The sequence below is a fragment of the Salvelinus sp. IW2-2015 genome, unplaced genomic scaffold, assembly GCF_002910315.2.
Source record: "Salvelinus sp. IW2-2015 unplaced genomic scaffold, ASM291031v2 Un_scaffold16533, whole genome shotgun sequence".
Taxonomy (NCBI): domain Eukaryota; kingdom Metazoa; phylum Chordata; class Actinopteri; order Salmoniformes; family Salmonidae; genus Salvelinus; species Salvelinus sp. IW2-2015.
In genome coordinates, this window is record NW_019957631.1 from 559 (window position 1) to 27,699 (window position 27,141).

A 27,141-nucleotide genomic window follows, 5' to 3' on the forward strand; every position below is an offset into this window, starting at 1 on the left:
ATCTCCCTTCTAAAAGCACTGTTTTCAATGTCTTCCAATAACGCAAGAACAGCCATGGTTACTTTTTCTAATTTGACACACTATTTATAGAACATCGCATCCTGTTTTTAATTCAAAACACTTTGCGTCTGGCAATTAATTCCTCACACCTTTAATTGATAATTCCTAACAAATTGTTCATAAAGCTAATGCAAAGTTCACCACAAGCTTGGATGCATATGCGTCCCAAACTGCAATACCCCTACACAACCAGCAGGAAAATCACTTACGTCAAGTCTAGACTTTGCGTAGAGATAAGTTAATTTCCACGCCAAAGTAAGGTTTTATAAATATATGTGGTTTTCTGCGTAAGTCATACTTAAGATCAAAATTTATCGTAAGTCCGTTTTATAAATGAGGCCACAGGACAGCAATACAATGAGACCCAAGCCAATCATGAGAAAACAAAAGATAATTACTTGACACATTGGAAAGAATTAACAAAAAAACTGAGCAAACTAGAATGCTATTTGGCCCTAAACATATATTACACAGTGGCAGAATACCTGACCACTGTGACTGACCCAAAATTAAGTAAATCTTTGACTATGTACAGACTCAGTGAGCATAGAGTTGCTATTGAGAAAGGCAGACCTGGCTCTCAAGAGAAGACAGGCTATGTGCACAATGCCCACAAAATGAGGTGGAAACTGAGCTGTACTTCCTAACCTACTGCCAAATTTATGAAGATATTAGAGACACATATTTCCCTCAGATTACACAGACCCACAAAGAATTCGAAAACAAATTCAATTTCGATAAACTCCCATATCTATTGAGTGAAACCCAACAGTGTGCAATCATAGCAGCAATATTTGTGACCTGTTGCCACAAGAAAAGGGCAACCAGTGAAGAACAAACACCATTGTAAATACAACCTATATTTATGTTTATTTATTTTCCCTTTTATACTTTAACTATTTGCACATCGTTACAACACTGTATATAGACATAATATGACATTTGAAATGTCTTCATTATTTTGGAACTTCTGTCAGTGTAATGTTTACTGTAAATTATTTATTGTTTATTTCACTTTTTTTATTATCTATTTCCCTTGCTTTGGCAATGTAAACATATGTTTCCCATGCCAATAAAGCCCCTTGAATTTAAATTGAACTGAAAGAGAGAGAGTGAGGGGGGAGTGAGAGGGGGAGGGGAAGAGAGCTCTGAACCACACAGAGAGAGGGAGGGAGGGGGGAGAGAGGGAGGGAGGGAGGGGAGAGATTTTGAAAACATCCCATAAACCACAAAATCCTGTGCAACGCAGTGCAGGGCAAGACGCCCAGTCAAGCCCATTGTTTCTGCAACAAAGTTTCCGGTTCCATCCATTGCGAAGCAGAGTGCTAGAGTGGCAAATCCGGACATTCCATTAGCTGGCTCAGACATATGGTTGTTCTGTACACAACCAGAGCAATACAGTTACAGCCCCAAAACTACAGTATTACTGCTGTATAGAGTAGTACCGATGTAGGATAGATAGACACTTACAGTGCCTTCAGAAAGTATTCACACCCCTTTACTTTATCCACATTTTGTTGTGTTACAGCCTGATTTAAAATGGATTAAAAATAGATTTTGTGTCACTGGTCTGCACACAATACTCTATAATGTCAAAGTAGAATTATGTTTTTCGAAAAGCTGAAATGTCTTGAATCAATACGTTTTTAACTGCTTTGTTACGGCAAGCCTAAATAAGTTCAGGAGTAAAACTTTTCTTAACAAGACATAATAAGTTGCATGGACTCATTCTGTGTGCAATAATAGTGTTTAACATGATTTTTGAATGACTACCTCATCTCTGTACCCCACACATACAATTATCTGTAAGGTCCCTCAGCCGAACACTGAATTTCAAAACACAGATTCAACCACAAAGACCAGGGAGATTTTACAATGCCTCGCAAAGGCACCTATTGGTAGATTGGTAAAAATAAAAAAAAGCAGAGAATGAATATCCCTTTGAGCACGGTGAAGTCATTAATTACACTTTGGATGGTGTATCACTACACCCAGTCACTACAAAGATACAGGTGTCCTTCCTAACTCAGTTGCCAGAGAGGAAGGAAACTGCTCAGTGATTTCACCTTGGTGACATTAAAACAGTTACAGAGTCTAGTAGCTGTGATAGAAGAAAACTGAGGATGGATCAACAATATTGTAGTTACTCCACAATACTAACCTAAATGACAGAGTGAAAAGATGGAAGCCCGTACAGAATAAAAATATTCCAAAACATGGATCCTGTTTGCAATAAGGCACTAAAGTAAAACAGCTGAAAATGTGGCAGAGAAATTCACTTTACATCAAATAAAATGTTATTGGTCACATATGCATATTTAGCAGATGTTATTGTGGGCATAGCGAAATGCTTGTAAATGATTTATGTCCTGAATATCAAGTGTTATGTTTGGGGAAAATCCAACACATCACTGAGTACCACTCTTCATATTTTCTAGCATTGTGGTGTCTGCATCACGTATGGGTATACTTGTCATCTGCAAGGACTAGGGATTTTGATTTTGTTTAAAAATAAACGGAATAGAGCTAAGCACAGGCAAAATCCTAGAGGAAAACCTGGTTCAGTCTGCTTTCCATGAGACACTGTGAGACAAATGTACCTTTCAGCAGGACAATTACCTAAAACACAAGGCCAAATATACAGTGGAGTTGGTTACCAAGACAACATTGAATGTTCCTGTATGACCTAGTTACATTTTTGACTTAAATCGACTTGAAAATCGATGACAAGACTTGAAAATGGCTGTCTAGCAATGATTAAAAACTAACTGAGAGCTTGAAGAATAAAAAAATAAATAATGTGCAAATATTGTACAATTCATGTTCGCAAAGCTTTTAGAGACTTACATGTATTCTGACATGTATTGACTCAGGGGTGTGAATACTTATGTAAATTAAATATTAAATTAGATATTTCTGTATTTCAAAACTTTCTTAAAACACGTTTTCACTTTTGTCATTATGGGGTATTATGTTCAGATTGATGAGAAGAAACATCTATTTAATCCATTTTGAATTCAGGCTCTAACACAACAAAATGTGGAATAGGTCAAGAGGTATGAATACTTTCTGAAGGCAATGTATAAGCCTTTAAAAGTCCATAACTCAGTGAAACCAATAAATACCCTACGTGAGCTTTCGTCCTTTACTCTGCAAATGTCAAGTAACTTCATGACAGCATTAAGAAAGAAAGATGAAGACAGAAAGTTGCTAGACGTGTTCTGGAATGTGCTGTAAGGGTGCGGCGTCAGTATCAGTTCAGAGGAAGTGCTACTTTACCTCTGTGTGCCAAACAACATGATTGGGCAGGTCAGGGTGTTCCAGGTATGCAGTCAAGTATCAGTCTGATTTATGTACAATACCTAAAGTCTTCCAGCCATGGGAAATGCGTAGATGATTTCAGAGTTTTTCTAAGTCGGATTTCTGTACAGTTTAACATTTTGTATTTTGATATTTATTAGGATCCCCAATTAGTAACGGCTACTCTTCCTGGAGTCCAAACAGGAAACAACATAACAAATCAAATAAATAATATACATAAATACACACACATTTACATTGCAATTTAGCCATTCAGCAGACACTCCCATCAAAAGTGACCCACGGCTAGTGCATTTATCTTAAGATAGCCAGCCGAGACAACCACACATCACAGCTGTAACCCAACCACGTACCACATGCATAATACAATACATAATACAATGAAAAATACAATATAAAATGCATAAACATTTCTGTGTGGCTCTTCACAGTCCCCGTCCTGCCATAAGGTGGTCTTTTTTCTGGTTTTGAATCTGGTTTTATTGCTTGCTTGAGTTATCTGGGGTGGCAGAGAGTTCCATTTAGTCATGGTTCTATTTAATACTGTGCGTTTCCCAGCCTCTGTTCTGTACCTGGGGACTGTCATACCGATGAGTGTCCGAACTGTGTGCCAGTTCATCATTTCTCATCATGTATGCATTATGCAATGCTTTTGCAAGGGCACTGATCGGATATGTTCGGATATGACACTATGTTAAAGTCAAAGTGTTTAAAACTGAAGGGAAATACTGTAAATGCCTCATCCATTGTCAGCCTTTTTAGTGGGTATGTTCTTAACTCTAAGGTGGCTTTCTCTCCTCATCTCCTTTCCTTCATGTGAACTGTCCTAATTGAACTAGACAGGCGATAATTCTTTCACATGTCCTGTCCCCTCAGGTTAGTACAGATGAAGGGTAGGACACAAGGAGAAGAAGCCACTTAGACTATTGAGAGGCACCCCATTAAAATGAACCCAATAGCAATGGCATATCATTCCGCATTCCAATCAACTGATGTCAGTCATTGTTTCATCACCATTTACTGTAAGGTTTCATTGTACTATGGAATCCATGAAAGGCTTGTGTATCATCCCATATCCTGAAAAAAGAAAAGAAAAAAGACATGCAGAAATGATCCCTCTAGTCATTCAGAAAGGCATCCAAAGTGAATGTGTCAAATTAAAACATGTCTTGGCAGTTGGCGGAAGAGAGTGACTTATTGTAACTGCATCGGTCCAAAACTGAAGCAAGAAGTATTGGAACACTACTGTAGCTAAGCCAGATATATTTTGACACAGTTTATGATAAACTTATCTTGATCCACAATCCTATCCATGACCTTTCTGATCCAGAGATATCGGCACACATGTACAGCACTGAATGCTCTTCTAATGCACTCAAGTATACCCACATAGCAGTCAAAAGAAAAGCATAACAAATGTCCATTCAAGCACAAAACAATTATACGATGATAAAAGGACTAAACACAAACAAATAGCATATAGTAGGCTATTCAGTATGATGTAATGGGGCTATGGAGGATGGTGTCCATATTAGGACAGCCTCAGTATTGACACCGTAATGGAGGGCCTAATGGTACATCATTGAAAGACAGTTCACAGGCCAGGGTCACTCTGAAAGTTGAAGGATAGTCAGAATAGAGAAATGCATTGCTATGTACAGTACACTAAGGCGTGAGTCATGACATAATAGTCGGACTTGGTTTCCGAGTCCGTCCGTCCGTCCGTCTATATGGATTTTAGGACATAGGGGTAGATTCCATGACGCTTGCTGTTTGTATATAGGATATAAGAGGAGATTATGGATGGCAGATGGACATGTTTTGTAAGATTGTGTGAGTCACGGACTTCAGATGGTGTTCGCTCCTTTGTGATGGCAGGGAATTGGGAAGTTATTTATCTTATAACTTGTCCTTGTGGTAAAAATGATGTGGGTAAAACATGAATGAAAAGTGTGAATCTCGTAGCACCATTCGGCGCAAAAACTCGCTGTACCCAGTTGCGGACCACTTTTTGGAAGCGAAGCACTCGATTTCGTCTCTACGTTATATCGGCATCGAACATGTCACCCTCCCTAGGAGAGGGGGTGACCACGACAATTTATTGTTAAAACAAGAGGCTAAATCTTTAATTTAAAGACCCTTGCTCCTTTCGGTCTCAACGTAGACTTTGATCTGAAGCCATTCTTGTGATTTTTGTGATTTTGCTATTCATTGTAAATGTTTGTAGGCTTATGTAGCCAAATTGTATCTATGATCGCATGCTATCCATTCATGTTTTTTGTACGTTCTATTTATATCTTAAAATTAACCAATGATATCAGGCCACACCCGGCCATGATTACAGACACCTGTGTGTGTACTTTGACACTATAGAAACGAGTGACCCGCAGTGTTTGTCATTTTACCCTGATGAAGACAGCTTGTCTGTCATAACGTTGGTTATTAGGTTATTAAATGATTGCATCTGCGCTCCTTGAGTGTGTGGCTCTCCTCTTTTTCAAGGGAATTGGAATGAATCCATATCCTCTGGACCCATCTCTTTCTGATTCTCCATTTTTTTCTCTCCCATTTACATAAGAGTTGGCACACTTGGATAGATTGCCATTTTGGGCTCATCTGTGGAAAGCTGAGACTCTCACAAGACTCATCTGAAGGTCCCTGTTACCAGTTTACATGTTTTTATGGAAGTACTAGAGATGGAGATAAAGTAGTTTCATGTCTAAAATAATAGGATAAATACATGTTAAAAACAATGATCTTTCTTATATCTCTCAGCTATAGGACAGACACTTCAGAACAAACGTCCTTTAGGTTTTTTATTTGGACTATCTGTTGTTCCATGTAGTGAATCTGTTCTTCAATGCGTTTCTTTTGAATAATAGCAGTAATGCCAAATTTAATGTTTCATTAAATAAGTTATATATATATTTTTTTTATACCTTAAGAGGTCTTAAAAATCAAATAGCTAAATGCTTCTTGGTATGACCATCTTAAAGCAATTTCATTTGTTAGCTTAAAAGGCCCTCCCCTAGAGGGTTACGGCTTGATGCAAACAAACTTATTGTACAGAGATAACACTGTAACTGCCGCATGTCAGACATTTCGCTAAAACACTCACATAACTGTCTCATGAAAGTGACTTCAAAGCGTGAGCTCCTTATGGACTAACACTTCCTTGGACTCCAGGGAGAGTAGATGCTGCTTCTGCAAAAGCTAATGGAGATCTAAATAAACAAATAAATAAACACGTTCAGTAGGCCTACGTCTTCTTCAACCACCCAGGTTAATGACAGCTATTCAATAAGGTAAAGGTTGTTCCATGTATCAGGCATCGCAGGCTGTTCTTTTGTCAGTTTCTCTGAGGTCTTCCGTGGCCCATGGGCTTCAATCTGCTGCTCCCATGTCAAAAGTAGAGAGTGATTTCTAGGAGCAGCACACTACTCTGAAAAAATGGAGACCCTTGTCTGAAGTGATGAAATGGCTCATACTAAGAACAGGCCTAGCTTGTGGTCGACAGGTCAGAAGACAAGGTAAGACCAGACAAGGGAAGAAAGTGTTTTAGTTGACCAATGGGATCAAGGTTCATCAAATTGAATAACTACTGGGTGTTAGCCAATTGTGATGCCTGGAAGCAGCTCTAGTCAAGACAACACCACTAATATAATGCATTTGACAGAATAGTGTGATACAACTGAAATGTTTGTCTGCACAAAAATGTTTACACAACCATTGTTTAACTCTTTTTGTCAGAAAAGGTCTCTGCTCTAAATCAGTTGTACAACTTCAGTGTGTACGGGTCCAATGGTGGTTTTAGAAATGTGCTTCATCACTAGTGCCTCATCTTCACTCACTGTAGTAGGAGAAAACAAGTATGGCATGAACTGTTAATGACAAAAAGTGATTGAAAGCGTCTTGAAAAAGCGATGGCATCACACTGGAAGGAGATAGAGATACATGTCCATGACGTATACAGAGCATGCAAAGCAGAACAGAGTATTATCTCAGAAAGCACCCTATCAAAATGTAATTCCCTGCCTATTATTCTGCAGAGATGCACACAGAGGGCCAACAATATAACATGAAACAGTGAATATCACTTATTTTGTTAATTCATTCTAATTAGATCATCTGGATCCTTACTCATTTTGGACAAAGTGGCCTGGATTTCACACAAACAGACAAGATGGAGTGGAGGCTCCTGTCGTCCCTTCTGTTCGACCACACAACCTCCAGGCCTCAGTTTTTTCTTCCCGGGAACATCTCCATCAAAACCAAGTGAAGAGTTGCCAACTGGAATCGCTTTTTGAAAGAGAAACATGTTCTCAAGGAGAGAAAAAAAGTTCAGTTGACATGGAAACCAACTGACATAATTTCCCTCGCAAATTCCATTACTCGTCTTGTTGCCCTAGTTTACTTTCACGCTCATGTAATGTCCTTTTGTATACCAACGAAGGTGTAGCCGTACGTTCAGCTCTGGCAGGCCTTGGAGTTATGTAACCACTGTTGGTACAGTCTCTGCAGCAAGATCCTTTTCTTCCATTCCACTTAATATCCCTCCATAACAGTCCTTCACAGTGGAGGACACTACTCCATAAATCTCTCTTTGTATAGTGTGAAGGCTTCCAATGCCAAACAGAAGTCTGTACTTGTCAAACTGTACATCTAACCTGGTGACATTATTTTGCACAACTTGACACCACTCTGCCAAGAACCAACCAACTATAACAACTTTGTTTTATCCAACGGTCTATTGTCACAGAAGTGACATTATGTAACTCTTTTAACACCATGCTGCCAATTATCAACCTTCACTCTATAACATCCTTGTTTTATGCAACGGTCTGTATATTGTTAACATGCGCCATTCCATTATGTCTTGTAGTTTGTTTTTAGTTAAATGGGTTGTTGGGAACACCAACCGAACCTGGTCTTCACACCCTCTGCTCTGTGAGTGAAGACAGGATATCCACTGACAAGGCTGAGGATGTATTCACACTTAGTGCACCGCTGTTTCCTTTCAGCATGTATGCTATGGCGGAACCTGTCCAAGCTAAATGATTCATGGGGTTGAAACGGCTAATGATGGTGCAGAGGCTGCAGAATCCAGGTCTCTAGAAAAATAATTGAGCTGAAAAGACATCCAGGTTTTCTTTTCTGAAAGTCTTCTACAATGACCCGTCTCGCTCATGAGAAATGCTATTATTGCTGCTCGGCAACACATTGGTTCAGTATGTCAACAACAAAGCACTTCCCTTGCTAACAGTGCTTAATGTCGGCCATTTGAGTTCGAAGTACAAAACCAGAAACCCATTGGTAAAGAGAATCATGGATTTAATTTGACTTCATAACCTTTTCAAGTTTCCAGTGAGAAACAGTTGTGTTTCTAATAATAAAATCCCTCTTGAAGTGATGTTTAGCAAGTCAAGAAGCCTTGCTGATGCTTTTAGTCTTTTAAAAGAACAGAGAAGTTAACTTCAAGGCAGTGTGGATAAGTCCCTGTGGATTGAGTATGCGTGCTAAGTGGAGAACGGCTGGTTGGAAATAGCAAAATAAATGCGAGTGTAGAACCACATACTGCAGAAAGCTTTATTTAATGGTATATTGTGAGCAACAGCTGCTGTAGTTGAATGCATTGTACAGCTAGCTACTGTGTGTAGGCTATATGGAGAGTGTAAGACCTGTATATCACTCAAGGTCCTGACAGAAAATATTCATCATAAGTTGATGTTTGACTAGTAGGCCTAACCCAGTCAAGTCATAGGTACGTGATCATTTAATTGGTCTGGATATAGATTGAATTGTCAGAAAAACACTGTAAAAATAAACTCTTTTAGATGAGCTGTACACTATTGAAGTTCCCCATTTTCTGCTATCGAGTTCTGTATGGAGGCTGTCCATCCAAATTGGGTTTAGACTAGCTTAATGAACAGACACGCATGCTTGATAATAATTAAATGGGACCGCAAACAATAACTAATTCCCTTGGTTGGTAACCACAATATTTTATATGGACATAATCTAAATTGTTAGATCATAATAACAGAGAACTGTGGGAGAGTAAAGACAGAACTATGACTGCAACATCATTATGATTTAATGAAAATCATGACAATCATGACATTTAAAACAGCATCAGTCACAAAATATATACAAAGAGGGTTTGTTTATTAAATAAATACTGCACCATGTAATAAATTAATCTATTCATGTACACTATGTGAAATGGCATTGGTCCTTGAAGGGCCTCTGGCTTTCTCTACCTTTGATGATGTCACAGTAGGGCACAGTTGTAGCCGCACCATTGGCTTAGCAAAAGACCACCTGGCTAGAAGCCAACTCCCCACCTAGTGTTGTGGAATGTTTTCACAGTAACACGTTTCCTCCTCTGCCCTGCAGAGAGCTACTCAATTCATCTCCACCCTGTTGAAGCCTCGCCTTAACCAAAACCAAAACACCTAACTCCGCAACCACACAAAAAGATTGTCCTTTAAAAAAAAACACTAGCGTTTCAGTTCCTTTTTGCAATGTATCGTCTGGATCCAGCCCAGCATTGTCCCACTCCTCTTACCAGCCTTTTCTCTTGGCTTTCCATGAAGGGATGAGTTTTGTCCCTCCATTCCATCCTGTCCATGCTGCCACAGACTTGCCACCCTCCAACCACAACAGAGCCATGTCAATTAACAAGTTCTCCCGTTAAACCAATCCCAGCCTCTTGACCTCTCACACAAACACCGAAGCCCCCAAAATGGCTACAGTGTTGGTTCTTCAGTTGCACCTCTGCAGCAGCATGTTGAGTGCGTACTCCATGCGACTGCACAGGTCAGCGCTGCAGCCGGCCATTAGGAGGGTGCTCAGGCGCAGGGTGGTGGAGATGCGCGCCTCGTTGATGTAGGTGAGCAGGTACTCATCACTCTGTCTGCACAGGAGGATCTTGGTGTGGTCATGGTAGAAGTTCACCTGCAAGGGAGGGGAGGGAGGTTAGGAGGAGTACCAACTAAGCAAGGATTCTTTCACATGGGAGTGGGTATATGTAGACTGTCTGTGGTGAGGTGTGTGCCTAGCAGTCTAGTCAGATTAGAGATTTGTTTTGAGAGGTGTGCACGCATGCACTTGTGAAAGCGAGGAGGTTGCGTGTGTGAAAGTGTGGCTGGATATGCTTCAATATATTCTCATTTGTTTTTCAAATCAGGGAGTTTGTCCCCCACTTTCAAGAAGCACAGTCCAAGGGGTTAATATAAAATGGCTCCCTACACATTTTAGAGACCAGTCATCTAGAAATAAGACAATAAGCGATATAGCTGTGCAGCTGTACCTGGAAGGTGCCGTCATTGAAGAGCATCATGAGGGCCCGGTCTGACTTCAGCCACTGCAGCAGGTAGAGCCTGGGGGCCCTGGGGTCTGTCACATTGGGCAAGTCTCCACCATCCATAAGGTTCTCCTCCATGTAATGGGCAAAGTATTTCAGAATGGTGACCTGGCCTATGAATGGCTCTGGAGCCTCGCAGGTGGAGAAGACAGAACAATGGCCCAGCTCGGCATAGTAGTGAACGGTCCTGGAGAAAACACCAAGGGGGAAAACAGTTAGTGAGGAATACCAATGGCATGAGAATGGAATGGCTAAGTAATAGCAATGCCTAGGGATTAGCCAGGCCAAACATATCCTTTTTCTACCTAATAGCTTTGGAATTGACCATCCTATTTTCCCGTGTATTAGTAAGATCTGGAAACAAACTACTCAGACAGGGTGGCACTACTCACCTCTTATCTGCCAGCAGACTCATGTGCGTGCCATTGTTGAAGAGGACTCCCACGGTGTGGTCCGACAGCTGGTAGCCAAAGCCGTACTTGTTGGAGTAGTCGACCCATTTGGTCACCCACTGGAAGCTGCTGCCCAGATTCTCTTTGGGAAGATCATCAGCTAGGGGGAGGGGGGGGGGGGACATTAACTCAATACTACAGTACTGTAGGCTATAGCACAGAATTTAGAAAATCTTAATTTCTTGTATGGATTCATTTTAATGACATGTTTATTCGGTTGCCACGGTGATATAAATGAAATACATTTCTATCTTCATTCAGTTCATTGTTGTGTTTATTACATACCTTCCGGCATATTCTCCAGACACCCTTTCAGCACCCGGGCCACGGTGTCTGCTACACTGCCCATGGTACTGTCCTCAAGACCTGCAGACCAATCAAAAAATATCATAAAAGACCATTCTCTATGTTTACATTTGGTTTCAAAAACATCCTACTGAACTAGGAATCTATCCTATTGTATCTCAGTCTTCTAAAAATAGAAGACTGCACATTGATTGTCTCAAATGTAACTGGCAGACTTTAAAATCCACTCATACTTTAATTTTTTTTTAATCCAACTGTGCACAATATAGGGAATAGTGTGCAAGTCTCGCTTTGCACTTACATTCACTACTGCAGCTGCCCAGGGTGCCTCTGACAATCAAACGGATTGTGTCCCTCAGCTGCTGCTTGTTGGTGCCGTTGACCCCTTCCTTGACGGGGGCTGCTGGCCTGGCCACGTTGGGGGCCACCGGAGGCTTGCTGCTGTCCTCAGATGCCTGTCTGGAGAGAGGCTGGCTGATGGACGTCTTCCTCAGGTCATTCCGCAGCCTGGTGAGCTCCTCTTCCTCTTTGGCCATTCTATCTGTGGGCAGAACAAAAATGGCAGTTAGAAAATGGTGTCAAACTTTACAAAGATGGCCACTACGTAGAAGATCAGTATTGGTTTTTAACCACCATTTTTTTTGTGTTGCATTTGTCAGGTTACTTTGATAGATGTATGCATCTGTATTGGAGCAAGTAGACCAAGTTCCATTGCAATTTTTTGAAAATGTGTTTGCTCAATGTGAAAGTTATATCATCCCACTTCTTACTACTCAAATACCCTTTCAATACTTAACATTTCACTAGGATAATAAGCACACACAGACAGGGAGTATCTTTAAAGTACTACTTACTCAAAGTCCCCAAGTACTTGGCTTTGTCCTTCTTGCCCCCTCCGAACAGGGCGGCCGCAGCCTTCTTGAAGAAGCTCTTGGCAGGGCTGGTGTGGTGGAGGTCTGGGGCCGTGTGGCAGCAGCTGGCCGACAGCTTGTCTGGAGTGAACCCCTGGGTGACACACAGAAAGGGAATGGAAGTTAGCCTGATGTCGAGGTAGCCCAGGGTCCAAGTATGGATTGATCTCTACCTAAATATGGTTAGAAAGGAGGTGTGCTTGTGGGGATAAGTGTTGAGTATGCATGGTCAGAATGTGACTGAGGTCAGTCAATCACAGAGACTGACAGCCTCCCCCTTCCAAACATAAAACACACCTGGGTGAAGAAGTCATGTCTGAGGATGTCCTCCAGGTGTGGTCTGTCTGCAGGGCTCTTGGCCAGCATCCTGCTGATCAGCTGTTTGGCCTGGGCCGTCAGGGAGGAGGGCAGCGTGTAGCGTGCCTCGCGGATACATCGGTACGTCTCCTTCAGGTTGGTGGTCTCAAACGGGGGTCTGCCAAGGAGCATGGTGTACCTGCAGATGTAAGGGATGGACAGAGACAGTCAGTAACCCCACTAATGACTGACAGTGATTGGGTCAGACCTATACTCTATCCACCGTTTTATAGTCAAGGGAATAGCCTTGTGTTCACACAATCACAACCAATAAATTGTAGCTGCCTGCACACACTCAAGATAGTCCAAAGAAACACGAGTTGAATATCTAAACTCAAACTTCAACAGCTGAATCCTAACATGAGAAGCATGTGCATAACCTAAACCTATAGTACAATTCTGAAATCTCTGACTGACACAAATGCAGGATTTACCCAAGTAGCCAACATAAAGGTAAAGGTAAAATACACAAAAATCTCAGGTTAGGACTTAAACACTTAGGGAATTGAGACATGAATCAGAATGAAGCAAGAGGCTCTATTGAGGTGAATATGAACATGGAAGTATCCAAACAAAACATACATGACGCATCCCAGGGCCCAGATGTCCGACTCGCAGCCGTGGCCTTGCTTGTTGAGCACCTCAGGGGACAGGTAGTTGGGCGTGCCACATATCGTCCTCCTTCGGTTCTCAACGGGCTCCAGCTTGGCAGCCAGGCCAAAGTCCCCAACCTTCAGGTCCATAGACTCGTTGATGAAGAAGTTGCCTACGGGGAGGGCGTGGGGGGGTTAGTGACTTAGGTTATGTCTTCATTGTCATGACCAAAGAGGGGGAAATATACAAGAGGCAGTCTGTCCAATGAAATTGGCTATGCACATCTTATAAAAAACACAACATTCAGCAAGGTAGAATGACTATTCATTTAAAGCTGTGTTAAGTCAGAAGTCAATGAGCACAAATGTTCTATCAATGACCTGAAGGATGTGCCATTGTCCTAAAACATTACAGGAATGGTGAGCATCCATTCGTTTGCTTAATGGTGAAACAAAAACAATATTTCACCCAATGATCCAACAGAGACTGGTGTGACTAGCCAACCTACCCAGTTTCAGGTCCCTGTGCAGGATCTCCTGTTCGTGGAGGTACCTCAACCCGGAGACGATCTGTCGGAGGTAGTACCTCACCTCAGGCTCTGTCAGTACTTTCCGAGCCTTCAGGATGTGGGCCAGTGACTGCAAAGTAAACAAAGGAAGCGGTTAAAAAGATGTCACCTTTGTTGATACCAAGGATGTAGGCAGAAAAGTCAACAGGGTCGTATTAATTAAAGCACAACATTTTGCAACGGAAAATGAAAATTAGCATTTTTTAATTGACCATTTCAGTAAAGGTTAGGGGAGGGTTTAACTCACTCGTCGACTGCAGTATTCCAAGAGAATGTAGATGTTGTCTTTGTCCTCAAAGTGGTGGTAGAAGTGCACAATGTGCTTATGGTGGAGAATTCTGTGCAGCTCAATCTCTCTGTCAATCTGAGGAATTCAAATTGCCTTTGGTCAAATAACATGCACACACGACATGGGCCACAATCAATAAAAGAAAATAAAGTATTGCGCATACCTTTTCCCTTTGGTGCGGTTTGGAGACCCGCGTGTGTGGAATGATCTTTGCAGCATACACTTTGCCTGATGCTAAATCTGTGAATTCATAACATTTGGCAAATCCTCCCTATGGACAGAGAAGTGTCAGATCGGTAAATCAACAAAGATGTACTGAAAATGGACCAGCGGATCAATGTAGCCTGACGCTCAATATCTCACAGCCATTGGTGTAAATGCACGGACCCACATCGAAACAGTTTCTAGCCTACACCAATAATGTGATAAATCATAATATTATCAATAAAAATGGCTTGCAATAGGCTACTGCAAATGATAACATGAACAATGTACAACAACTTCTTTCCCCTGGACAATATTGGATTTAAAAAAATTATAATTAAAGACTCAGCCAGGTAGAATTCCTAACCAATCTGTTGAAATGAATTTACCTTGCCCAGAACTTTTCCTCGGCAATAGCATTTCCCCTTCGTTGGATCCGTAATAATCCGTGACAACTCTTGTGTGGCTTGAATTTGCTCCTCTGATTTCTTCCTCTTGATCTCGGAGGGCTTGTTCACGGAGTGTTCACACATGGTGGGTTGTGGAGCTATACTCCTGAGTATATCCATGTGTGCTGTATTTGATGTGGAACGCTGAACAGTCGCTCTGAGCTTTATAAAGGAGTGTCCGCCCCTAACAATCGACGTCACACAGTATGGCTCTCCGCCGAGGGGGTGAAGTGTGATGTGACTTCAAACCATGTTCAACAAATCGGTGTTGAAGAACGCACGCAACAACACCTCTACCCAGCAAACTCGTAGGCATAATAACCATAATGTGAGACAGGCTGATCCATATGAATATACACATATGAGCTTTCCTTACTTATTTACAACAACAAAAAAGAAACAAATCATAGCGTTACTAATATAATGTTCGTTAAATATGTAAAATATATATATATAATATCGGAAAATCTCGGGTACAATCCCATCTCTAGTTATCAAACTGAAACTTTTATCACCACCTTCAGATGATGATGAATGATGGTGCCAAATAAGAGACCGAGATGTTGGGCTACTATAGTCCCTAATAAATAAAACACTTACAGGGGTTATAAAAAAACACGACCTTTTGGCTAGCATATGTGTATTCAATAGGAACCGTTCTGATAGTTTGGAGGGGTGGGGACGCCACCCAGTGGAACTCAACGCATCTTCCATACATATTGTGTGCCTCGTTATGATGATCAGTGTGAAAAGAAGACAGATAGAGGTCTAGACAATATGTTTTTTTTTAATTATTGCTCAGCCAAATGACAATCAGTTGTATATAAAGTTCACCTAATTTCACACAAATCAAATATTCTACTGTTTGATCACAAAACATGAATAAATACCATGTTTTTCTATTATTTAAAATGTACTGTGTCTTAATATAATAATAATATATCTAATGTCTTTCTACTACAATCCACCCCCCCCACCTGCATTGGTCAGTGTGTGAAGATAAATACACGGTATAATAGCTAGTGGCATGACACCATGTGTGACAAACCTATATGCAGGAGGTGTGTGACAGTTTCACACTTTTTTTTGTTCATACCAAATCCAGAGGTGGTTGGTTGAAAGGGAAGTAAGACAATTAGAAACTCCAGTCGTCTCGCTTTACTGTCGAAGTAATCTACTGCAAGGTAAGACACATTTAACTGTTCTATAATCTTGTTACTATTGTAGTAGTACTATACTATCACTGTATTAATACAGTGGGTTAACATGATCAACTTTTGTACGGTAGCTTTTACGTTTGTGCGTTGAAATCAATATGTTTAAGTCCTGATGACTGGAAGGGAGTGGCAGGTAACCTAGTGGTTAAAAGTGTTGGGCCAGTAACTGAAAGGTTGCTGGTTCAAATCCCTGAGCTGTCTAGGTGAAAAACATGCCGATGTGCCCACCCTAATTGCTCCTGTAAGTCGCTCTGGATAAGAGTGTTTGGTAAAATGTAGATGTATCCTTATCTAAGTCCTGATAACCTGAAAATATAAATATATGACGTTTAGCAGACACTTTTATCCAAAGCAACTAACAGTCATGTGTGCATACATTATTTTTATGTATGGGTGGCCCCAGGCATCAAACCCACAACCCTGGTGGTGCCAGCGCCATGCTCTACCAACTGAGCCATACAGGACCACCCCTATTTTAATCCCGATAACTAGAAACATACATATTTTATGTCCTGATAACTAGAAACATCCCTATTTATATCCTCATAGCTAGAAAACATACCTATTTTATGTCCTGATAACTAGAAACATCCCTATTTATATCCTGATAACTAGAAACATCCCTATTTATATCCTGATAACTAAGAAACATACCTATTTATGTCCTGATAACTAGAAACATCCCTATTCATATCCTCATAGCTAGAAACATCCCTATTTTATGTCCTGATAACTAGAAACTACCTATTTATTGTCCTGATAACTAGACCATACCTATTTATGTCCTGATAACTAGAAACATCCCTTTTTATGTCCTGATAACTAGAAACATACCTATTTATATCCTGATAACTAGAAACATCCCTATTTTATGTCCTGAAAACTAGACACATCCCTTTTATGCCTGATAACTAGACACATCCCTATTTATGCCTGGTAACTAGAAACATCCCTATTTTATCCTGATAACTAGAAACATCCCTATTTAGATCCTGATAACTAGAAACATCCCTATTTATATCCTGATAACTAGAAACATCTTTATTTATATCCTGATAACTAGAAACATCCCTATTTATGTCCTGATAACTAGACACATCCCTATTTATATCCTGATAACTAGAAACACCTAGTTATATCCTGATAACTGAAACATCCCTAGTTATGTCCTGATAACTAGAAACATCCCTATTTTATGTCCTGATAACTAGAAACATCCTATTTTATCCTGATAACTAGAAACATCCCTATTTATGTCCTGATAACTAGAACATCCCTATTTATATCCTGATAACTAGAAACATCTCTATTTATGTCCTGATAACTAGAAACATCCCTATTTATATCCTGATAACTAGAAACATCCCTATTTATATCCTGATAACTAGAAACATCCCTATTTTATATCCTGATAACTAGAAACATCTCTATTTATGTGATGATAACTAGAACATACTATTTATGTCCTGATAACTAGAAACATCCCTATCTATGTGATGATAACTAGAAACATACCTATTTATGTCCTGATAACTAGAAACATCCCTATTTATGTCCTGATAACTAGAAACATCCCTATTTATATCCTGATAACTAGAAACATCCTATTTATGTACTGATAATAGAAACATCCCTATTTATTCCTGATAACTAGAAACATCCCTATTTATATCCTGATACTAGAAACATCCCTATTTATTCCTGATAACTAGAAACATCCCTATTTATATCCTGATAACTAGAAACATCCCTATTTATATCCTGATAACTGAAACATCCTTTTATATCCTGATAACTAGAAACATCCCTATTTATGTCCTGATAACTAGAAACATCCCTATTTATATCCTGATAACTAGAAACATCCCTATTTATATCCTGATAACTAGAAACATCCCTATTTATATCCTGATAACTAGAAACATCTCTATTTATATCCTGATAACTAGAAACATCCCTATTTATATCCTGATGCTAATTTGCATTCATTAGGCACTGTAATGTAACAGTGAACAATGAAAGAAAGGATAGTAAATAGTATGTTTTTGTAAAGGTCGGTATAAAGTTCTGGTAATCCATTATCCCTAAACATGTTAGTTTTATTTGGTAAGTAGATCCAATTATGATGTATTGCATATTTCACTGACGCAGAAAATACTTATTCAGTCAGTGGACATGCACCGGACGTGATTACTATTTCTGACCGTCTAGACTTTAGTCAGTTACTGGCTGATTTGAACATGGATTTGAAGTACTACTCCTTGTGATAAAAGTGTATGAGTCGAACATAAACTGTTCTGAATACAGACACTACTTTAGGCTACCTGAATACATACCACTACTTTAGGCTACCTGAATACATACCACTACTTTAGGCTACCTGAATACATCCACTACTTTTAGGCTACCTGAATACATACCACTACTTTAGGCTACCTGAATACATTCCATGTAGAAGTTTCAATTGACTTGCATTCTATTTCCATTTCTCTACATTTCTGATCCTACCTTCCTCTGCAGCTCCCTCTCCTGACCCTTCTGTACCAACATGTCTAACTGCACCTCCACAACCCACTGTGGGGACAACTGCTGCCCACACACCAGCAGGGTCAAATCCTTGGTCCGGTCACGTTTGTTCTCATCGTGCTTGGTGTGTGTGGAGGCCTAGCTTATTGGTGGCGTCGCCAGACCAGGCAGACCAACCCACCTCCCAAGTTTCGCCCAAGCTAACACAGATCAACAAACCTCCAGCGGAGTCCTCTAGAGTCTATGAGAAGAGTCAACCATGTCCTGTGATGGAAAGACCACCACTCCCATTCCCCACGGATGACGTGTCAATGTCTTGGCGGCTGGCTACCCTATGGGAAACCACAGTGGTAGAGCTGGGTGCTATGAGAGTGACTATGACAATTTACGACTGGCAAGACCAGAGGAGCCAAAGGCAGCTGCTGGCAACTGTTCAGCAAGCGTGGGTAGTGAGGGTGATGATATGATGTGTGATGCCCCACAAAGAAGAGGGTAGTGAGGGGGACTATATGATGTATAATGCCCCAGAAGAAGAGGGTAGTGAGGGGGACTATATGATGTATAATGCCCCAGAACAAGAGGGTAGTGAGGGGGACTGTATTATGCGTGATGCCCCAGAAGAACAGGAGGAGGACGGCATTTACGCCAACTACCGAAGGGTCGTCAAAAATAGTGATGTCTCTGCTGCAGCTGGACCTAGTGGCTTAGCTGTGCATAGATCCTAATAATTATCTGGAGGATAAACTCTGACCACAACCACAGTCTTCAATAGAACACTTTTCTCAGGTCGATTTTTCTTGTTTGTGGCTTCAAGTTGACTTAAGACATTTGAAAAGCAAACCTTCCCAGGAAATAATAAGGTCACACAAGTGAACTGATAAAAAAATGACTTCAAGCATGCAATCCTTATGCTATGTCTTTGGTCTTGCTGCATATCCAACAAAGTAAATGTGCATCAAAGTTATAGTAAACACTGTAAATAAGCATATGTATTTTATTCCCTTCTATTTTACATTCTGCTAACAGCCTTTCTATTCTGTGGCTAAGATTTAATAAGGTACTATTGAAGATTTAGAGGGGCAGCAATAGCCAGCATGGTCTTTTGTAATTCAACATGCACATTGTACAAACCATTATGTGGGGCCAATGAAATGACATGGAACTTATGTTAAGAAGTTTTCTTGCACACCATTGCTTACCATGCAGAGGGGCAATGAGCATGTTGCCATTTGCTCTAAGGAAAAGTATTTATGTAACCGAATGAAATGTATATGACTGTAACCTATTGAGACACTGAAGGATAGGGCTTGCGGACAGTGCTGACATCATAGGCCCACACCTGGTCTAACCCCGCCCCCTTGGAGCAGGTGTGTGGCCAATGAGGGAAGTGGAAGCGACACACCACCACCCTGGCATCCTCAGAAAGCTCCTTCAGCAGCTTCTCCTCTAGAACTTCCATCTGTCAGACAGCAATGGCACAGATATGAAGAAAGGGAATTAGATACTGTGCTACGTGGGTTGAGAGGTAATACCGGCCCAAAAGTAAGACTTTACTTCAGTGAACAGGGTTGAACAGGTTTGAGTCTTGTGGTCCACCAGGCTTTAAAAAAAAAGTGAAACTTACCACTGCGGGGGCCATAAATACAGTCACGTTGTTGTATCGTGATAGATCCGTCTGCAAAAGACAAGAAAAGAACATAGCATAGAAGCAAATGAAGCATCGCTTCTCGAACAACAGCAGTGGAACTTTTTATTTACATCTCTGACGATATTGGTCATGATTACTGGTAGAGAATCTGTTAATAATTTCCTATACTGTGTGTCATTGTTGTGACTGTAAAAGAGGTTATGATAAAATGAAAATGTTTTGCATACTGTTCCAGTGACTTACTGCACATACTGGAAATTAAAATAAATAAGAAGCATGTTCTCAATCGACACAGATATTTCTGTCATTTATATTAGTTTTTATTGGACACGTAGCCTACATGGTCCCTGACCAATAAACTTAATAAAATAAATCAATAAACATGGAATTCATACTGTACCTTCCAGACATCCTTGCTGACAAAATTGTCCTTAGTATATGTTTTTCCCCTCCACCAGGCTCTATCTCGTGGGTAGGTCTGCAGCGTTGAGTTGATCTCAAACCCAGTGCATTGGAACCCAACTGCCGGTTGTTGTGCAGACTGGTCTCATTCATTGCAGTGAGTATAAAATGACATTCACTTCATAACTAGTCATGTGGTGACAGATAATAGTTATATTGTTCTTTTATGTCAATGCTCAAAATACTATTGTACATAACTGAGTGAATGTCCCTGTCCTTTGGCCTAAGTGAATGAATAGACTTTGTTTGTTTCGTTCATATTTTCCAATCTTGAAGACAACAGGTTTGGAGACAGGTTTTAGTGAGAGAGAACTCCTTTGTACAGTATGTTTGTAGTTGTATGAGCTAGTCAATATCTGTCTGAGCATCTGGTTAAAAATATCACTGGACTAAGGCCTGGTTGGTCCATCAGTTAGTGTCGCCGTCTACAGCATGCAGATCTGCCGGTGTTAATGTGGATTTGAATCCAGCTCACTGCCTTTGTGAGGCCACTCTCTGTCCATCTTCCATCCCATCTCTCCTCTGTTCAATAAAACAAAATACAAAATGTTTTATTTCAAAAAAGTATAATATGACTAACAATACCTTGACCCTAAAGGGGACTTTCAGGCCTGGCATCACAACCATGACCCACAGCCCCAGTCAAGATGGCCGACATCCACAAGGTAACAGAGCTGTTGTTCTGGTAGCTGTAGAGGAGTCTTGTGTTGTGCTCCTGGAGCATGACCTCAATGGAGTCCTCCATGGTGACATCCCACTGCTGTGACCATGCAGAGAGGCCATATAAGAGTGCACAGTGTTTGATAATACGTAGGGTCTGGAGTTTTACCTGGTTAGGTACAACTAACCTAGGTATTATTTCAGCAGTGTTGGGGAAGCGACTCTGAAATCATAGTTTACCAAACTACCAGTTACTGCACATTGGAAAAAGTTAAGCTACACTAAAGCTACCCTTAAGAGAAATTTAAAAAAATGTTTACTTAACCAAAGTATTTCACCACATCCAAGATACTTTGTGAAACATCATATCTAAATCTGAAATGTTATAGACGACAAAATGCAAGAACAGTTCACTTTGGGGTCAGATGTTAACAGAATGTGTAATTTAGCCTATTAAACACCCCCCCAAAACAATTCAAGTGAGAATTAAGAAAGTCTGATAACAAAAATGTATTTATTTTATTTAAAAAGTAGTGTAGGTTCAGTAGTTAGCTTCACCGCAAAAAAAGTAATTAACTGAAGACCAAGATTTGAATTGAGTTCAACGACCACCAAGCTACTGCAAACATGTAGTTTCATTACTAGTTGAACTACATGAAGGAACTACTCCCCAACACTGTATTTCAGTACTAACTAAAGTTTAGAATTGAGACCATGAACCCAAACTATATCACTCTTATATTCTCACTATAATTATATGACTATCTGCTGTGTCATTTCTACATACAGGATTCATACTACGATGAACAAAAATATAAACGTAACATGTAAAGTGTTGGTCCCATGTTTCATGATCTGATATAAAAGAGCCCAGAAACGTTCCATAAGCACAAAAATCTTGTTTTTCTCAAATTTTGTGCACAAATTTGTTTACACCTCTGTTAGCGAGCATTTCTCCTATGCTATCGGCAGGCATTAGCTACGAACAACGAACACGATTGCATTTTATTAATGGCAATTTGAATGCACAGAGATACTGTAACGAGATCCTGAGGCCCATTGTAGTGCCATTCATCCACCGCCATCACCTGGTGTTTCGACATGATAATGCACAGCCCCATGTCGCAAGGATCTGTACATAATTCCTGGAAGCTGAAAATGTCCCAGTTCTTCCATGGCCTGCATCCTCACCAGACACTTCACCCATTGAACATTTTCAGGAAGCTCTGGATCAACGTGTAGGACAGAATGTTCCAGGTCCGCCAACTGAAGAGGAGTGGGACAACATTCCACAGGCCATCAACAGCTTGATCAACTCTATGCGAAGGAGATACCGCACTACATGAAGCAAATGGTTGCTAGATACTGACATTTATTTTTTAAGGTATCTGTGACCAACAGATGCATATCTGTATTCCCAGTCATGTGAAATCCATAGTTTAGGGACAGATTCATTTATTTCAGTTGACTAATTTACCTATAAACTATAACTCAGTAATTCTTTGAAATTGTGGCATGTTGGGTTTATATTTTTGTTCAGTATAGAATGAGACTCATTCAGTTAGTGAAATCCACTGGGCAATGAAAGAGGACGAGAAGTTGCTTAATAGGCTCACTAGTTAGTGGAATATCAGCTCTAGTCTGCACATTTGACTTTCTTTTCCTTTTGCCATGAACACTAGATGTCGCCACAGTAACATTCTAAATTAACATTCTAAAGTGTCATCGTCCAAAAACTGGTAGTGTACTAGTGCTGCTGTGCCTTCCACCTAGCGTCCAAGATATAGCAGATAACAGGGAAATGTAATTACATTACTGGCGACAACGTGATCACTGCTCACAAATTCAGTCATGTTCCACGTATATTACCATTTAAAACTCCTATTTTCATTATTAACCAGTGACATTATAGCAATAATCTAGTCATTTTTGCTAAACTTCCAGACAGAGCACAGCATAATATAACCCACCTGGCAAGCGTCAAATCCAGATTGACAAATTCTGCACCAATCAAATTCTTCTTTCCTCTTCTTCTATGATATAATTGTGGTCAGCAAACAAACATTTAAGGTGCTGGAGTGTGTGGTCAATCACGGTTTACAACATTAGCTCTACACTTCTAAATCCTCCTACCTAACTCAGTACACCTGGAAAATAAAAAAGAGCACTAATAACTTCTAAAAGACCATCCCCAAATTCCCTTCCAACCCCCGACCCCCCACCCCTACAACCTCTATGATCCGACACTTCAATCTTTCCTTCTCTTGAACATACTTACAACAATATAACGACACATGCAAAATCAAAATCACAGTTTCATCAACAATACACTCAAGACACAAACCATTCACCTTCTTGCCAATCAGATGTAATGACGGTTTCAATGTACAATGTCCTAGACGCAATCAAGCAAACACCACCTCTCCTTCCTAATCTGAATTTTGAATCTTGGTCCACCTACCTTTCTTTGAAGGGCATATAAATGCCGGCCCTTAGGCTCAGAGTCTGATATCTTCTGCCACACATCTATCAAAATGGCTTTGATCTTACATTTGGCCTCACCTCTACCCAGTGGAGCATGAATATAAATGATATCTAATTTTAAAGCCCTTTTGGCGGTCTGGTCAACAATTTAATTCCCTACCACACCCAAATGGGCTGGGACCCAGCAGAATCTCACTACTACACCCAGTCTCTCGATTCTCCACAATAACATGAATGCCTCCAATAGTAGGTCACTCCTATTAGATTTACCAGATGACAAACTATTCAACACAGACAGGGAATCGGAGCATACTATAATTCTGACAGGTTGTACGCCCTCCCACCACTGAAGGCGAACTACTATCGCCAACAGTTCAACTGAGTATACTGACAGTTCATCTGTTAGTCTTCTACATATCTCCACTTCTACATATCTCCACTTCTACACATCTCCACAATTCAGGAATGTAAACACCTGCTCCTGTGCTCCACTATCTGGGTCCTTGGATCCATCTGTGAAAAGCAGTAAAAATGCATAAAAACTTCTACCAATGTAATTGTCAACCAGTTTCCATATATCACTGACTTCTAACCAATCTTTCATTTTCTCTACCAAGGTTAGATCATCAACAGGATTCGGTAGTAATCACAGAGGAACATCCCCTATCACCATAGAAGGGCCAACCTCCAAAACCAATCAGATTACGATGTGAGCCTTTCTTTTACGCATGCTATATTAGGTTAAGATGTTTGGGTGAGCCTAGTTAACCCAATCAAAGTATTTTTCGTCGTTGATGACTGGTAAAAGACTACATTCCCCATCAGCTCAACATGCTGTGTGATTGTGAACGGTTCTCGCTATCCCGTATCGTCGGGACATCCCTAACCCATTGAATATGACCTGGTGAAATGGTTAAGGATTAGGATTATGGTTAGGCTAAGGGTAGGGATTAGGTTTAGGGTTTAGGATCGGGAAGTCCCAATGATCCCAGATAGAACTAACCGACTGTGAACGCGCGCAGTCGCGTGTCATTGCGCGCTCTCGTCTGTCTTGAAAAAAGGGGACAGCTCCGTTGCTTAAATCCAGAGGGAGGCACAGGCGGAGAATCTCTGGGTATCACTCGCTGAATTGAACACAACACATTTGGAAATCTGTTTGTCATTTAGTGGCACGCTCCAGGACGCACCTATGCAGGTAGTTGTATGTTTTTTGGCCCTTTATTTCTCATGACATATTTGTAGTCATATATGCCTGTGAATTATTTGTAAAAACTGTATGGCAATTATGGTAATCAAGCGCATCTGGCCACACTTACTAAAATTGTGCCCTGAAAAGGAGAGAGCTACGCATGAAATCGTATCTGTATACAGGCAGAGTGACAATATGTTTTTATGCAAAAACGAACTGATGGTGAAGAACATACGGTGTCAATATGGGGGTGGGGGTGCTTTTCTACCCTGTAGTTGTAGGAAAAACATTAGCCTATTTTACATTACTATGGATTGAATTAATAGCCAGCGATGAACTGTAACGTTAGTTGTTCGCTTGAATTTAGTAAATATCTTAGGCACATCATTTTATTAGCCTATGTGAGCTGGACCAAATTAACCCACATTAGATCTAATTGATGTTAGATACAATTGGTGTTAAATGATTAACATTTCTTATTTATAAGCTTTTATAGCTAGGCTAGACAGAAATAATACACCATCAAATGTAAATTAAAGTGTAATGTATTTTGTTGTGGAACTTTGAATGGTGTGCAGTTAACTGCATTAACCTTCTGTATTCATTTTGTATTTGGATTTTACATAATCATTTTGTAAGCTATAAAAATGTTTTATTAAAGAGAGCTTCTCTCTCTCTATATATATATATAACTCCCACTAATTTATTGGGTAAAACACCAATGTTTCAGCATCACTGTGCCTTCTTCAGGGTCATGTCATGAATACTTGAACCAGGTTATGTAGACAAACAGTGCAATTAGTGCAACCAATGACAATAGTGAGGGGTGTGTCATAATTATTAGGTTGATTAGAATGAATTGAGTGAAACTAGATTAGATTGTAAAATACTAGATTATAAAATAATCTAGTAATGATTCCTGTAAAGAAGTCTTAAAGTCAGAGCTTGATTAATAAAGGAAATAGCCAAAAGGCATATGGTACCCCTTTTCCCAATGTGTGAATGAAAATGTATCCCTCCCTTTAGCCAGGTAGAGGCTTGCCTGGGTCTGTATGTCTCATGGTGGAGTTATTGGATCTGAACAGCCCTGCTACACTGCTCTTATCATTTCTTTAACACCTCCATAGATTGAACATTTAAAAGGGATGCGGATGCTGATGAAATAGTGGTCACGGGGTTCTGTCCAAAGTATTGCACTAGAGAATAGGGTGCCATTTGGGACGCATACCTAATGTTCAGGTCTAGCGAACTCTGAAACCCCAATTGCTGAACACCAATTGCTTTTGAATTTGAACCGTCTTGTTCTTGCAGATGGCTGCAACACAGCAAGAGGGCTCGGACCAGAACTTTGATTATATGTTCAAACTGCTTATCATCGGCAACAGCAGTGTTGGAAAAACTTCCTTTCTCTTCCGCTATGCCGATGATTCCTTCACCTCTGCTTTCGTCAGCACTGTGGGCATAGATTTCAAAGTGAAAACAGTCTACAAGAACGACAAGCGAATCAAACTACAGATATGGGTGAGTCTAAAGTGTGTTTTTGTGGCATGATTCCTCTCCTCACTCGAAGAGTGTTTCCTACTGTCCAATGTTACAGTATACGTACTGTTTGCTGTTGTAAAGGAGGTAGTTCAGAACTGTGTCTGTGTGATAAGAAACCTTGCAGGGGACCTAAAGACTCCTATTGTTGGCTCCTAAGCTAATGCCTAGTCCAGTGTTCCCAAACTCGGTCCTGGTGCCCTCAAGGGGTGCATATTTAGTTTATTGCCCTAGCACTACACAGCTGATTCAAATAGTCAAAGCTTAATGTTGAGTTGATTATTTGAATCAGCTGTATAGACCATGGCCTAGGAATTAGTTCAGTTGGCTGCTGGACTGATGCAGTCTTGTCGTACGAAGGAGACCCAGGTTTGAGCCCCGGTTGGTCACTCTGTCATGTTCACAAGAGTTCATTTAGTGCCAATATTACATTTAAAATGCTTTGAAGACAGGAAGTCTGAATATGTATTTTGTTCTCTGCACAGTAGCTATAGTATTAAACCTACAGCACTGGGGTACTGGCGAAACTATCTGGGGTT

The 27,141-nt window shown here is 40.4% G+C and overlaps 2 protein-coding genes and 1 pseudogene across 2 annotated transcripts in view; 1 reads left to right on the plus strand and 2 right to left on the minus strand.

Moving 5' to 3' along the window:
• Positions 1–9,692: 9,692 nt before the first annotated feature.
• Positions 9,693–15,026, minus strand: LOC112080852 (serine/threonine-protein kinase PLK2). Its single transcript, XM_024146785.2, has 12 exons — positions 14,818–15,026; positions 14,388–14,495; positions 14,183–14,299; positions 13,876–14,005; positions 13,356–13,539; positions 12,714–12,912; positions 12,360–12,510; positions 11,807–12,046; positions 11,485–11,565; positions 11,140–11,299; positions 10,694–10,934; positions 9,693–10,338 (listed from the first exon to the last, which is right to left on the minus strand). The coding sequence occupies exons 1-12, from the start codon at positions 14,995–14,997 to the stop codon at positions 10,147–10,149; spliced, it is 1,983 nt and encodes a 660-aa protein (XP_024002553.1). The 5' UTR covers positions 14,998–15,026; the 3' UTR covers positions 9,693–10,146.
• A 4,539-nt stretch (positions 15,027–19,565) lies between these two features.
• Positions 19,566–21,475, minus strand: LOC112080857 (ATP synthase subunit C lysine N-methyltransferase-like; annotated as a pseudogene).
• A 3,430-nt stretch (positions 21,476–24,905) lies between these two features.
• LOC112080853 (ras-related protein Rab-3C-like) overlaps positions 24,906–27,141 on the plus strand; it is a 62,751-nt gene continuing 60,515 nt past the window's right edge. Inside the window, exons 1-2 of the mRNA XM_024146786.2 lie at positions 24,906–25,069; positions 26,375–26,584. Of these exons, the coding sequence (XP_024002554.1) occupies positions 25,064–25,069; positions 26,375–26,584 (216 nt within the window). The 5' untranslated portion in view covers positions 24,906–25,063. The remainder of the gene's footprint in view (positions 25,070–26,374; positions 26,585–27,141) is intronic.